This window comes from Nelumbo nucifera, chromosome 1, assembly GCF_055504915.1.
Source record: "Nelumbo nucifera cultivar China Antique chromosome 1, China Antique-T2T, whole genome shotgun sequence".
In the NCBI taxonomy this organism is placed as follows: domain Eukaryota; kingdom Viridiplantae; phylum Streptophyta; class Magnoliopsida; order Proteales; family Nelumbonaceae; genus Nelumbo; species Nelumbo nucifera.
The window spans coordinates 98,506,620-98,520,443 of record NC_142649.1 but is presented as its reverse complement, the minus strand read 5'-3'; the positions used below and the strand labels follow the sequence as shown (position 1 = coordinate 98,520,443).

The 13,824-nt window shown below is 37.7% G+C and overlaps 1 protein-coding gene across 1 annotated transcript; it reads left to right on the top strand.

Annotated features, from left to right (window-relative positions):
• The first annotated feature begins 6,832 nt into the window (after nt 1-6,832).
• Nucleotides 6,833-12,140, top strand: LOC104610550 (uncharacterized). Its single transcript, XM_010277220.3, has 2 exons — nt 6,833-7,238; nt 11,311-12,140. Exons 1-2 carry the CDS (start codon nt 7,050-7,052, stop codon nt 11,869-11,871), a joined length of 750 nt encoding a protein of 249 aa, XP_010275522.1. The 5' UTR covers nt 6,833-7,049; the 3' UTR covers nt 11,872-12,140.
• Nucleotides 12,141-13,824: the final 1,684 nt, after the last annotated feature.

Below are 13,824 nucleotides of genomic sequence, written 5' to 3'. Positions count from 1 at the left end.
GAATGTAGGATTAAAATCTTTAGTCTCCTATAAATCTCTATTAATCTTTATTTAATATATAAAACATCAATTATCAAATATTTTTAAATAACATATATACATAAAGATATGTATTATTTATAAATATTCAGGTCGGGCTGGGCCCGGGCCTAAAAAAGTAGGCCCAAGCCCAACCCTAAATTTTGTGGGTTTGATGCAGGCCTAGGCCCGGGCTGGGCCTTAACAAAAAACCTAAGCCCAAGCCCGGGTTTTCTGGGCTGGGCTTGGCTGGGCCTGGCTGAAATGATCACCCCTAATGTTGCCTCATTGGTGAACTGCATTGAAAATGCGAATTTGGATTAGCTGAATTTTTAGCTGTGTTACAGTTTGTATAACCAATGACAATGCCCCACGCCAGTGAAAAATGCATGGGCCCACATCGAGAGATTGAATGATTGTAGGCCCATAAAATGACAGGCTGAACAACTATTGGCTTCAGCTAATACTCTCTCTTAAAAAGTTGGATTGTTGTTCAATTTGACGTTGCATCTTGGTTTCATTGACAAACTATTTGACCATTTTGTATTATAATTGATGTTAATTTGAGAGCCTTAAAGCTGTGTTTGGTTTGAAGGAAAAAATAGGGAAAGGAAGGGAAAGATAAAGAAATCTTTACAAATCTTGTATAGGTTTTCCTAATTTTTCCTTCAAACCAAACATAACCTAAAAAAAAGATGATTTAGGCACTTATTTGAACAAATTTTTAGGTACAGTATTTATTTCTCAAATGTAGAAAATATGTTCTTCGTTATGGATTTGGTGTTCTTGGACCTTCCTATATACCCAAAGGCTTATTTGTAGATGATTCCATTGAGCATGTTCATTCTCCTAAAAGCTTCTGTGAAAGCTCCTTGCTGCACAATGATGTGCTTTTTTTTTTGGCTATTGTGTATATCCTTGCATCCATTTGATGTTCTTAAAACATCTCTCTCCACCTTCTATGAAAATCTTGCAGCTGAGAACATCTATATTCTGTTTGTTCCTTTATCACATAGATAATGATATACATCTATAGCATTGGATGGCATGTGCATGGAAAAACTAAGGTTGTATTTGGTACCATGGCCATTTTTACTTGCAACATTTTAGGTTGGTCAATACAAATTTTTAAGAAATTGTCTTGTCACAACACACTAAATAATCATTTCCACTAAAATAATATAGTCATTGAATTGGGTGTGGTCATTGATAATAGAAATACTAAATTTGACCTTTTGGAAAAAAACACCAACGGTACTAAATCATAAAATTTGTATTTATCAACTTAAAATATTGCAAGTAGAAATGACAATGATATCAAACACAATATAAGGTATCTTGTTGTTAACTTGTCATCTCTTTCATGTTTCAGTTCACCACGAACATTTTGATTCGAGAAAGGCCCATTAAGCTAATAAACTTTGGATTTTTCTGTTCTAGTTTCTCTAAACTATATTTGTCACTAAAATCTGTTTCTCCACCATTTCTGAGTTGCTTCATACAGGAGTTTCTTTTTTTTTTTTTGAATTACACACGCTTTCTCTAGCAGATTTCTGCAGCTTTCTGGTTCAAAAGAGACCCACCAACCAAGATGGTGGTTACTGGTTCCACCAGAGTGTCACTATCTTAGTCTGCTGGAAAGATGTTCGAGCTTGAAAGGACTAAATGAGATCGACACCCAAATGATCATTGTTGATTTGTTGGTCTTGTTCGATATGCTTACATCAAAAGTCGGATTTTAGCTTCCTACGCAGTGTCTCGAAATGGGGATTTGAATCATGCACAATCTATTTTCGATCGAATTCAAATGCCAACCATCTTCAATTGTAATACCATGATCAAGGATTATTGTAAAAGCAATGAACCTCAAATGAGTCTATGTATGCCCAAGAGTGAACTGCACGGATGGAGCCCAATATGTTATATTTTTCCAGTGTTGGTATTCTTTTTCAGAGATTGCATCTGGTCTGACCATGATTTATGATTTAGAGGGTAACCAGGCCTTAAATAGATTAATCAAAAAAAAAAAAAGGGTGTACTCGAAGTATGGAATAATGGAACTTGCTCGCCAAATATTTGAAGAAGCACCCAACAGAAACATTGTCTGCTGGACCAGCCTTATTAGTGGACATTGCAGCCATGGGCTTGTTGATGAAGCTCAAATGGTGTTTGACCAGATGCCTGATAGAAATGACGTTTGTTGGAGGGCCATGATTTTTGGGTATGTTCAAAATGATTGTTTTAATGAGGCAATTGCGTTGTTCGACAAGTTGTTCTTTGAATGAGAAGCCCGATCATTCTCTTTTGGTGAGTGAGCTTAATGCCTGCGCTGGCCGGTGTGGGTGCTTTTGACTTTTGAGGACGGGAAATGGGTTCATTCCTATATAGACCGAAATAGGATTGAATATGGACTCGAGCTCGATTCTGCTCTGATAGATTTTTATGCGAAGTGTGGGTTTATAGAAACTGCAGAAGAAATACTCAAGAACATGCAGAGAAGAAATAGTATTGCTAATGGAGCCTGACCCGGCCCATTGTTTAATGGGTGTCTTTTTCAACGTAGGTGGTAATTAACGTTTTAAAACACGATTCAGAAACGGAATCGTTTTGGACATCGGTTTTCGGGTCAATGGTTTGACTGTTTGGTTTGAATGGACGGTTCATTCTGATAGTAAAATTAAAAAAAATTAAAAAATAAAAAAATGGTCAAAAACCATTGAACAGATTGACGGGTTGATGGTTTGACTGCCTGGGTCAATAGTTTATTGACTTTTTCAACAGTTTTTGACCAAATTCCGAGTTTTGAGTAAAACATAACCGATTGCCTGAATGGTTCCCAGGCCAAACAATCCGACCATCTGGGTCAACGGCGGTTCGAAAACATTGATAGTAATAGCAGGATTAACTGATCACTTTAACCTATTAGACCCGGGTCAGATCGGATGGTCAAAATTGTGAATGGGTAACAAGTGAACTTTCTGGTTTCAACTTTTTCCAATAGCTTTTATTTGTTAAATGATTAAATAATAAATTTGTGACTTAATTAGCCTTCAAATTATTATTTTTGGGCACACAAAAGCATTTTCATTGGTTAGAAAAGGATAGAAGAGTAATTGGTAAGAATGATTTTACTCTTACAAGCAAAGTAAGCATAAAGATGGGCCATTATATTTAATTGTCTATTTACATGAATAAGTGAAAAGGATTTTACACTAAGCAGCAGCCTTCCAATGTGAGCCCAGTACATCTGTTCTACCCATACCCATGTACTTGGTCGGATATGAATTATGAAGAGATTAACAAGTTTTTGACCATCAGAATATATTATTATATCAATTATATTGGCTGTTGAAACTGCTTTTACACCACCAAGACACGAAGCTCTGCATCATAACTTTCTATGGCCCAACAACTTCTTCTTTCAAATTGTTGTATAATCTCCTCTAACCTTTTGAATCCATAGGCCAATTAGGTGATTGATAGGGCTGTCAATGGACTGAATTCGGATTGGACTCCACCGGAACCTTAACTAATTGAATCAGTATAGACGGTCCGAAGTTTAACATCGGGTTGGACTGGTCCGAAAACTGATTGTCCAGTAATTTTGCTTTCAATCGTCCATTCAATAATAGATCGGGGAGTGACCTACTGTACTCTACGGTTTTATTCCAAATTTTCTTAAAACTCCATTCGTTATACCTATAACATACTATTCATCAATGGCGCTAAAGACTCATAGAGAGAGATAGAGAATCATTAACGATGTCAATTGAAGTTTTTAAAATCGGTTTGGATAGGGAACCATTCTAGCCTTTTAGGACCAGTTCTGAGTTGAACGGTCCCATTGAATGGCCGTTTTAACAAAAGAATTAAAAAAATAAAAAAAAAGAAACAAAAAATGGCCAAAATATTGTTGGAGTCGATGGTTCAATCGCTTGGGTCAGCGGTTCGCTGACTAAATCAATGGTTTTTTTTTTTTTTTGCCAAAAAGTGGTTTTGGGATGAAATGGAACCAGTCAGGTGACCGATTTTCGATTTTTCCAGTCCAACTGTCTGGTCTAGTTTGGTTCGGTTTTGAAAACATTGATGTCAATGAACTGGTTTTGGATTGGATCCAATCCGATCAAAACCTTATCAAATTGGATTTGGATGGTTTGTTATAATTATTGCATTGGGTCAATACAAAATAAATTGGCCCATATTCTAATCAGTCTAAATTGGACCTAAACCCAATTCTCAATCAATGTTTTTGAACTGCTATTGACTCGGACGATTGAACCGTTTGACTTGGGAATTGTCCAGGCAATTGGTTCCGTTTTCCCCACTCGGTCCTTGGCAAAAAACCGTTGAATTGGTTAATGACCCATTGACCCGGGTGGTCGAATTGTTGACCAGTTTGACCTTTTTATTTTAATTATTTTTTAAAGTTTTTTGTTAAAATGGGCTATCTATTCAAACCAGATGGTTGAACCATTGACTCGAAAACCAGTGGCTAGAATAGTTTCGGTTCCAGGTCGGTTTTTAAAACATTGTTCCTAATAATCCAATTATGAGGCCAAACCCTTGCCCAATTTGAAACTAATCAAAGCTAAACCGTTATAAGAACACTTTTATGAAAGTACTTTTATAAAAGCACTTTTACAAAATTGTTTTTATAAAAGTACTTTACACGAAAGAACTTTTATGAAATCACTTTCATAAAAGTATTTTTATAAAATCACTTTTAAAAAAACACTTTATAGAAGTACTTTTACAAAAGTGTTTCAATGAGACCGCTTTTATAAAAGCACTTTTATTCATTCACTTTGGATTGGATTGGACCCAATCTGATTCGTTTGCATTTTAATTGGAATGGATTGGGTTGCATCAGGTGTTATAGTTTTTTTATATATTTTTTGGATTTATCATGTTATTTTGGTGTCTGATTGAATTTGGATTGGATTAGGCCCGGCCTGGTCCATTTGCATTTTACTTGGATTGGATTGGACTTGGTTTGTATGGATTTGGTCCAATCCATTTATAAGTGGACCAATATTGGATTGGACCGGATTGGACCAAATCCGATCCAATTGACAGCCCTAGTGGTAGCTTTGAACTTCAAGATACCATCACAATACTACATGCTATATGTAATCATCTGATGTACTACATTTTTTTGATAAGGTCTAAAGGGGCTACGAGTGTAGCACATCCCCAAAAATCTCAAAAAATAATAACATTAAGGCTATGCTTGGTTTGAAGGAAAAAGTAGGGAAAGGAATGGAAAGATATGAAAACCTATACAAGATTTGTAAAGGTTTCCCTGCCTTTCCTTTCCTTTCCCTATTATTTCTTTCAAACCAAACACAGTCTAAAGTCCTAGGGGAGAGGCCCCAAATTCAAAACAATAAGTCTGTCCTCGTTTCTTTGTGCCTCATTTGTTAGCCAGTTCATAGCTTGATTTGCTTTGCAAAAAGCATGGTTGTAGTTGACTCCAGAGTCCTGCCTCGCACATCTTCTTTATTTCCAGGGAATCACCAATTAGGTTCTTCAATCTCCAGGGCAGGTAGTTTAAGCTAAGACCATAGCTGTTTAAGGAGTCTTGCTCTCCGAAGCTCTGCATTTTTTCTCTCACCCTTTTTGATGGGCTTCCTGACTCTCCAAAATCATGTCCTCTGTTGGGCATAGCACGAAGGAGTGGAAATCAAAATGGCAGCTAAAGATCCTCCTCTAAGCATTGAAGAAAAATGCAAGTTATGTTTTTACGGAAAGCTAATCACTGATAAACCAGTCAATGCCTTTAGGGTGGTGGAAAGAGTTAAAAATATGTGGAAAAAAAGGTAAACAACTATGATGTTAGGAGGCTGAACGAAGATGTTCTTTTTATCATTTTTAGCCGGGAAAAGGACTGTAAACGGGTTCTCAAGAATCAGCCATGGCTGTTCAAAGATTACCCTTTACTGCTGCAGAGTTGGGTCCCTGATCAGAAGCCAAGTAAAATGGTGTTCGAGCTGATGGACATTCAGGTGCGTATATTAGACTTACCACCAGAAATCATGACTAGGGCTTATGGGGAGCAGTTGGCTAAGCAAGTTGGAGTGCCAGTACCACTTGATGAGGATGATATTCCAGACAAGAACGCACCGGAATGGAATGGATTTTTGAGAGTTAAAGTCATTGTAAATGTAAATGAGCCTCTAGTTAAAGGAATTGTTAGGCGTAGAAGGGATGGAGTGGAGGAATGGCACCAAGTTCAATATGAACGCCTCCCCATTTTTTGCTATGAATGTGGAAGAATTGGACATGAGTCGGCGACTTGTGTATTTGGTTCAGAAAGAGATCCAATGGATGAACTTGCTGAGAAGTTTGCTGCGCAAGCTGTGAAAGAAGGTGGCATCCCAATGGACTACGGGCCCTGGCTCCGGGCTTGGGATGATCTTGAGGAGGCCAAGCTCTTGAACAGAGGAACTGTGGTGTTGAGTAAAGGCAAAAGCAAGCAGCCAGTTCACGTTGAAGGGAATGGCAGTCCTGGGGAGATGAAAATGCAACCCAGTAGTGAAACGGGCCATGGAAAACATCTAGTAAGCTCAAATGTTCCGGGATTATGTGCATAAATGTCTTCTTGTAGTAGTTTCCATTCCAGTTCCAATGAAGTCGCGGCAAGAAATCTAAGAGAAAATACTCTGAGTAGCGGGAACTTCAATATGGTTTTCTCGCCGGTGGAATTTTTCAGGCATAATGAGCAATCCAGAAATGGGCATGTCAACATGGTTAGAACCCAGATGGCGGGTGGATCAAGCTTTTCCAAAATAGGTAGTGTTAATTAGCTGTCGAGAAAAGAAAACTTTCAGATAATACACAAGAGGAAATCTTCGGGAGTAATAATCGAGGAAATTTCTGTGCAGCAAGTAAGCCCTGAAGACAGACATTTTGTTTCTCATATTGGTAAGAACTCAGAGCAATGGTGCAACTCCCTAGGGGTCTCTACTATTGAGCGTGAGTTGGAAGTAAACTCGCAGGAAAATGAAAGAAACTGTAAGCTAAAACGTCCCATGTCAGAATACAATGGTGCGGGTTTCGGGGTGGGTTTTGTTGAATCCAGGAATAACTTAGTGCCAGTTTTCAAAAAACCAAAGTTTGAATCTGCGAAGCTTTCTGCCATCTTTGGGAGCAACCGCGAAGAAGTGGGGGAACTCTGTCAAATGCGGATTAGCACTGGCACTACGCTTCCTGTTCCAAAGGTAAATTTGTCTAATCACTGGTGTAATTTTTCTTTACATCTTTCAGCTCTTAAATTAATTCCTGAGTGTATGTTTGATAAAATTTTTGTGCAACTCGCTTCCCCCTCGATAATTACATATTCAGCTCCGATGAGAAGGAGAAAGGGGAGATTCGGGTTGAAGAAAACTAGTTATAGGAAAAAGTTAAGTGTGAGTAGAGTTATGCCCCTCGGCTGCTACTGGGGTGTAGACAACGTCTTCAGAAGATGCATGTTAGCTGATCGCCATTTGTTTGTTACCTTATCACAAAGAAAACAAACCTTTAGTGAGGGGTGTCCAATCTTTTGTAGAAATTCCCAGGAGGACTATCTGTTTAGAGCAATCAAAAGGCTGGAATCTCATAAGCCCTACTGCCTTTCCTTGTTATGGAAGAGGTGCTTCAAATTGAAATGTCAAAATAAGTGGGCCTTGGTGGCTGTCCCAAAACAACCAACATAGTGGAAATGAAAGATCAGCTAGAACTGTCAGGGCTTAGGCTTCCCCTAACAGTTCGGACAGCGAAGAGGATGATTCAGAAGGGAAAACCATCTATCCTTTTCCTTATGGAAACAAAGTGTAGTCTTATTGAGTGTCGTAAGAAGTTTAAAACTCTCAAGGACTGGGACTGCTAGGGCGTTGACCCTGTTGGCCTTTCTGGTGGTTTAGCCTTGTTTTGGAACTTTGAGGTTAAAGTGGAGACCATTTATGCAAATAAGAACATTATCCATTCTAAAATAGCAGATGAAAAGAATCATAAATTTTTCTGCTCATCCATTCTAAAATAGCAGATGAAAAGAATCATAAATTTTTCTGCTCCTGTTATGGCGAACCAAACAAGAAGCTAAGAAGCATTTTTTTTTTTTATCAATGGTGTCATACAACTAGTAAAGTGAGAGGAGAATGGTGTTGTGTAGGTGACTTTAACTTTATCCTGGCACGAGATGAAAAATGGGGGGGGGGGAAGAGAACCAAAACACTGGGAAATCCAAAGGAATCTTAACTTTTTCAATAGCTTGGGTCTCTCTCATTTGAAGAGCAGTGGTCCGAAGTTTACTAGGTGCAATAAGAGAAAGGGGAGAGGATTGGTAAGAGAGGTCTTAGATAAAGGCTTTGCTAACCCTGATTGGGAACTTCTTTTCCCTGAAACTTGTGTTATTCACCTAGCTGAGATGGGTTTTGATCACATTCCTATAATGTTGGATACCTATCTGACCTTTCAGAAGGGTAGGAGGCCTTTCAGGTTTGAAGAAATGTGGGCTTCTCATGAGGACTGTTTTAATATTGTAGATGTTGTCTAGAGGAAAGAGATTGCTGGTTCCAGACAAATGAGTGTCTTAACAAAATGTAATTGGCTCTGCGCAGAGTTGAAAACATGGAACAAAGACACCTTTGGCCATTTAAGTAAGAGGATTGAGGAAGCCCATAGAGAGCTAAAGGATGCACTTAATACAAGCGATAATCAGTTTACAACAAGTAGAGTGAAGAGTTGTGAAGAAAATCTAGCTACTTGGTTAAAAAGAGAGGAGATTTTTGGGCTCAGAAATCTAGGTGCAACTGGCTCAAGTGGGGAGATAAAAATACAAAGTTTTTTCACAATAGCACTTTGAGCAGAAGATCTAGAAATAGGGTGTTGAGAATAAAAAAATTCAGATGGAGTATGGCTTGAAAACCAAAGGGCGATCTAGGATGCTTTCAAGGATTATTTTTCAAACCTGTTTAAATCCTCAAATCCAAGTAATATAGAGCAGACCCTTGAAAAAGTGAATGTTTGCCTAAAAGAGGATGAGAGTAGGGAGCTAGAAAAGGAGGTCTCTGATGATGAGATAGCTGAAGCACCGTTCCAAATGAACCCTAGGAAGTTCCCGGGTTCGGATGGCTTCTCAAATCTGTTTTTTTCAAAAATATTGGAGTTCTCTTGAAAAAGATGTGGTGGCTGTGGTTAAACAATTCTTTGAAAAAGGAAAGCTTCTAAGAGATTTGAATGCTACCTTTATAGCTTTAATTCCCAAGATTGACCACCTAGAAGATCCTAGTCATTTCAGGCCAATCAGCCTCTGCAACACAATCTATAAAATTATCGCAAAAGTGTTGGCCAATAGATTGAAGCCAAAACTTGCAAAATTGATATCACAAAATCAAAGTGCTTTTCAAGAAGGGAGGTCCATAAGAGATAACATTCTATTAGCCCATGAGATTTAACATCACATGAAAAAACAAAAGCAAAAAAGGAATAATGGCTTTAAAGTTAGATATGAGTAAAGCCTATGATAGGATAGAGTGGTGCTTTCTGAAGAATGTTCTTGAAAAGATGGGTTTTGGTAAAACATGGATTGGGTGGATCATGGATTGTGTAACCTCGGTCTCCTACCAAATTCTGGTCAATGGTTTTCCCAGTGGGAAAATCTTCCCTTCTAGAGGCCTCAGACAGGGTGACCCAATATCCCCTTACCTTTTTTCTCCTTTGCTCAAATGCCCTCTCTAGGATGTTTTTAAAGATTGTGCAGGAAAAGAAAATTTCTGGTATCAAGCTTAACAGTAGATGTTCAACAATCTCACATTTGTTTTTTGCAGATGATAGTTTCATTTTCACTAAAGTTGATCCAGTGGAAGGCCAGAGGGTTTTGGAGGCAATTAGAAATTATGAACAAACTTCAGGACAACAGGTGAATCTAAGAAAATCTGAAGCTACTTTTAGTAAAAATGTGCATTGTAGGATTCAAAAGTTATTGTCTAGAAGCATGCAAATCAAGAGAATAGAAAAATCCTCTGTTTATTTAGGTCTACCCTCCCACTTTTGTAGATCAAAATATAAAATTTTTAAATTCTTGACTAATAGAGTGGAGAGAAAGGCCTTTAACTGGAAGAATAAGTGGTTAAGCCCAACAGGAAAAGAGGTGTTGATAAAAGCTGTTCTCAATGCAGTTCCTGTCTATAGCATGTCTTGTTTCAAGCTGCCAAGTAAGGTGTGTGACAAACTAAAGAAGATCCAGAAGGATTTTTGGTGGGACAAAGAGAGGGATAAGACAGGGGTTAACTGGGTCAGCTGGAAAAATCTCAGTCAAAATAAACTCTTTGGTGGGCTGGGGTTTAGAGACCCTATCGCCTTTAATAAGGCCTTGCTGGCCAAGTTGGTGTGGAGGCTGACCAAGGGTGAAGATAGTCTGTGGGCTCAGGTTTTAAGAGCAAAGTATATTAGAAATTGATCTTTTCTAAATGATAATCTCCCCAAATCAGGTTCATGGGGATGGAAAAGTGTGCTGGTGGGAAGAGAGCTTATTAAGGAGGAAGTGTGCTGGTCTCTAGGCTCAGGAAGGAGTATTACAGTTTGGGAAGACCCATGGATTCCTGGAATCCCAGGTTTTAGAATCATAGGCCTGAAGCCAAATAATCCAAATATCTTAAAAGTCTGTAATTTGTTCTTTCCCAACAGCAAGGAGTGGAACACAAACCTAATCAACAATACCTTTATTCCTTCAGTTGCCTAGAAAATCTTGGAGATCAGACCCCTCATCTTCGATTGGGATGACAAACTAACATGGGTTGCTGATAAGAAAGGATTTTTTTTAGTAAAATCTGCCTATTTTGTTGCAAATAAACTAGCTAAACCTACAATCTCTCAAGGCCTGAGAGACAAGCAACTCTGGTCCCAAATCTGGAATTTGAAAGTGCCCCCAAAAATTAAACATTTCCTTTGTCGTGCTTGCCTTGATGCACTGGCCATTAAGGTAAATCTGGTCAAAAAGAGAATTCAGTCTGTTTCCACCTGCCCTGTCTGCTCAAAGGAAGAAGAAACAATTATGCATGCTCTCTGTGAGTGTGACTTGGCAAAAGCCTGTTGGTTTGGTAGCCCTTTGGGAATCAGAATGCAATCCCTCCCTCCTGTCTCGTCTTTTAAGGAGTGACTAATAGGCTGTTTCTCTATGTACAATAGCTTTTTAGAAAGGAAGCAAGAACTAAAATCCACTTTAGCTCTTCTTTGTTGGAATATCTGGCTTCATAGGAATGATATTATTTTTAAAGATGCCCTTCCTAACCCAAAATTTGTTATTGGCAGGGTTCTGAATCAGCTCCAAGAACTTCTGAAGATGGAAGCTACTTCATCACAAACACAACCCCTTCTAATGGGGAGGCTGTCTTTTCTGTTCTTTGGACTCCTCAAGCTGATTCTTTGAAATTAAATGTGGACGGAGCTTTTTTGGCAGTTAATTCAGCAGCTTTTGGTTTAGTTATCAGAGATCAAGGAGGTCTTTTTGTGGCGGCTAAGTGTGGCAAAGCATCAGCTGTTTCAGCCCTCCAATCAGAGGCTCTAACTGTCCTAAATGGTCTATTGTTTGCTCAAGATTTGCAGTTTAAGAAGGTGATTATTGAAAGTGACAACAAGTCTCTGATTAACTGGCTCAAAAAGAAAGAGATTAACTGTCCTACAGAGATTTCTGCCATAGTTCAAGACTGCTTAAAAGTTGCTAGCTTTTCTGAAGTCTCCTCCTTTGTAAAGAGGTTGGAAAACAAAACTGCCCATGTTGCAGCTCAAAGAGGTCTTCTGGGACCAGAGCAATGGCTGGATGCTGCTCCTTTTTGGTTGGCTGGTGCTCTTGCTGATTGGTCTAGTGGTTAACTGTGTTTTTTCTAGTTTTCAGTAGGAGGTAGCTTTGCTGGTTTTTTATGTTTCATGTGTTTCTGCTGTTTGTTTCTCTGTGTTGTGTTTTTGTATTTCTGCTGTTGTTCTCTGGCTTCAGCCTTGCTTTCTAAATGAAATATGTTTATTACCAAAAATAAAAAAACTTCAAGGCGGGTCCAGAATCTACTACAAAGCAAGAAATAGCTAATTTAGAGTCTATGGGAGAATCCCTAAAATTAAGAGCTACCTAGGCCATGTTAATTGTTGTTATCCTCACATTATAGGGTTTAACATCAAGAACGTACTTGTCTTCGGTGATTATTATTATTATTATTATTATTATTATTATTATTATTATTATTATTATACCCTTAACCCCCAACCCTAGTGGCAATAGGATCTGATCTTAGGCCTCTGCTACAATTAGCAAGAGAACCTACCAATTGAGCCATCAATCAGTTGGTAATTCGAATTTTATATTTATTCTGATTGTTTTTCAAGTTTTTTAACTTTACCTTTGGCTTCTTTTATGAATCATAATGTGATGCCTTGTGTTGTTGTGTACATATTATTTGGTACTGACCTAAAGCATTTAAGTTCTTTTACTTTTATAATTGATCACAACATAATTTACTTACATAAGAATGGAATGATTTATTGCAAGTTGAAGGGAACTAGAAAGGCTAGAAGTAGAAAAAAAAAGACAAGTAGAAATTGTAATAAATGATTTAAGTGTCAATAATTTAATAATGGATATGACATTAAATAGAATGAAAATGATGAAATAGGATTATGTAGCTAATCCCATATAGTTGGAATAAGATTTAGACGATGATAATGTTGATCAAACATAATTACATAATTGACTTCCGTGTATCCATCAAAATAGAACAAAAAATGGCTTTTCTCTGCAAAACAAGTAAGAGCTAAAAAAAAAGTTTCATCCTTCTTACTTTTCAATTTGACCCGTTTGGGAAGGTTAGAGCTTAAGTTCTGCTATTAACAATAGCAGCTGAAAAGAGTGCAGAATATTTTTCCGACATTATAGATATTTCCTTTCATAAAAATGAAAAAGAAGCTTTTGACGTTTTGTGATTTAAAATCCATGAAATCCAAAAATAAATAGTGGGATAGCTCTCCCAGGGATGTTGATGGATTGAGTAAAAGCTTGACTATTAGTCAAAAAACAGTTTGGACTATTTTGAAGCTCTTTGCATTAAGACAGGTATCCCGCTTAGTTTTTATTTTTTCTTTTTAATTAAAAGAATTAGTATAAAAGTACATGCTATACATGTGTAAAATAAGAATTATTTATAAATTATAATGGTATTTTAATTGAATTTTTATAATTTGCACTTAAAACAAGACAAATTTTCATCTTATATGGTATAGATATTGATTGCAATTAGTTACCAAAAAAGGATATTGATTGCAATTACCCTTTTACTCAGCACCCATGCTAACAAGTCGTGTATGTGAAACTTTTATTTTATTTTTGATGCAAATCATGTATGTGAAACTTCAGAACAATGCATGTGTTATTTTCCAAACGGCCAAGCCTTATCGGGTTAAATGGTAAACCACCTTATTCGACTCTTTGGCCTTTGAGATAGGGCTCCTGGAAGTTCAGATTGATTCCCAACAGAGCATGCCCCACATTAAGATTGTGGATTGTGCTGTGGATAAGGTTTGCAAATCGTTGTTGACCTGGATGGTTAGACCGTTTGGCCCGGGAATCGTTTAGGCAACTGGTTCAATTTTACTTCAAATTTGATTTTTGGTCAAAAACCATTGAAAAAGTCAATAATCTGTTGACTTGGGTGGTCGAACCGTCGACCCATTGACCCGTTCAATAATTTTTGACAGTTTTTTATTTTTTAATTATTTTTTATTTGTCAGAACAAGCTGTCCGTTCGAACCAGACAGTCGAACCGTTGACCCAAAAACCGG

Excerpts from the sequence above, each read along its gene's own strand:
- LOC104610550 (XM_010277220.3), top strand. The coding sequence starts at position 7,050 with ATGTCAGAATACAATGGTGCGGGTTTCGGGGTGGGTTTTGTTGAATCC. Across the intron at positions 7,239-11,310 it reads CTACGCTTCCTGTTCCAAAG|GGTTCTGAATCAGCTCCAAG; the intron begins GTAAATTTGTCT and ends TGTTATTGGCAG.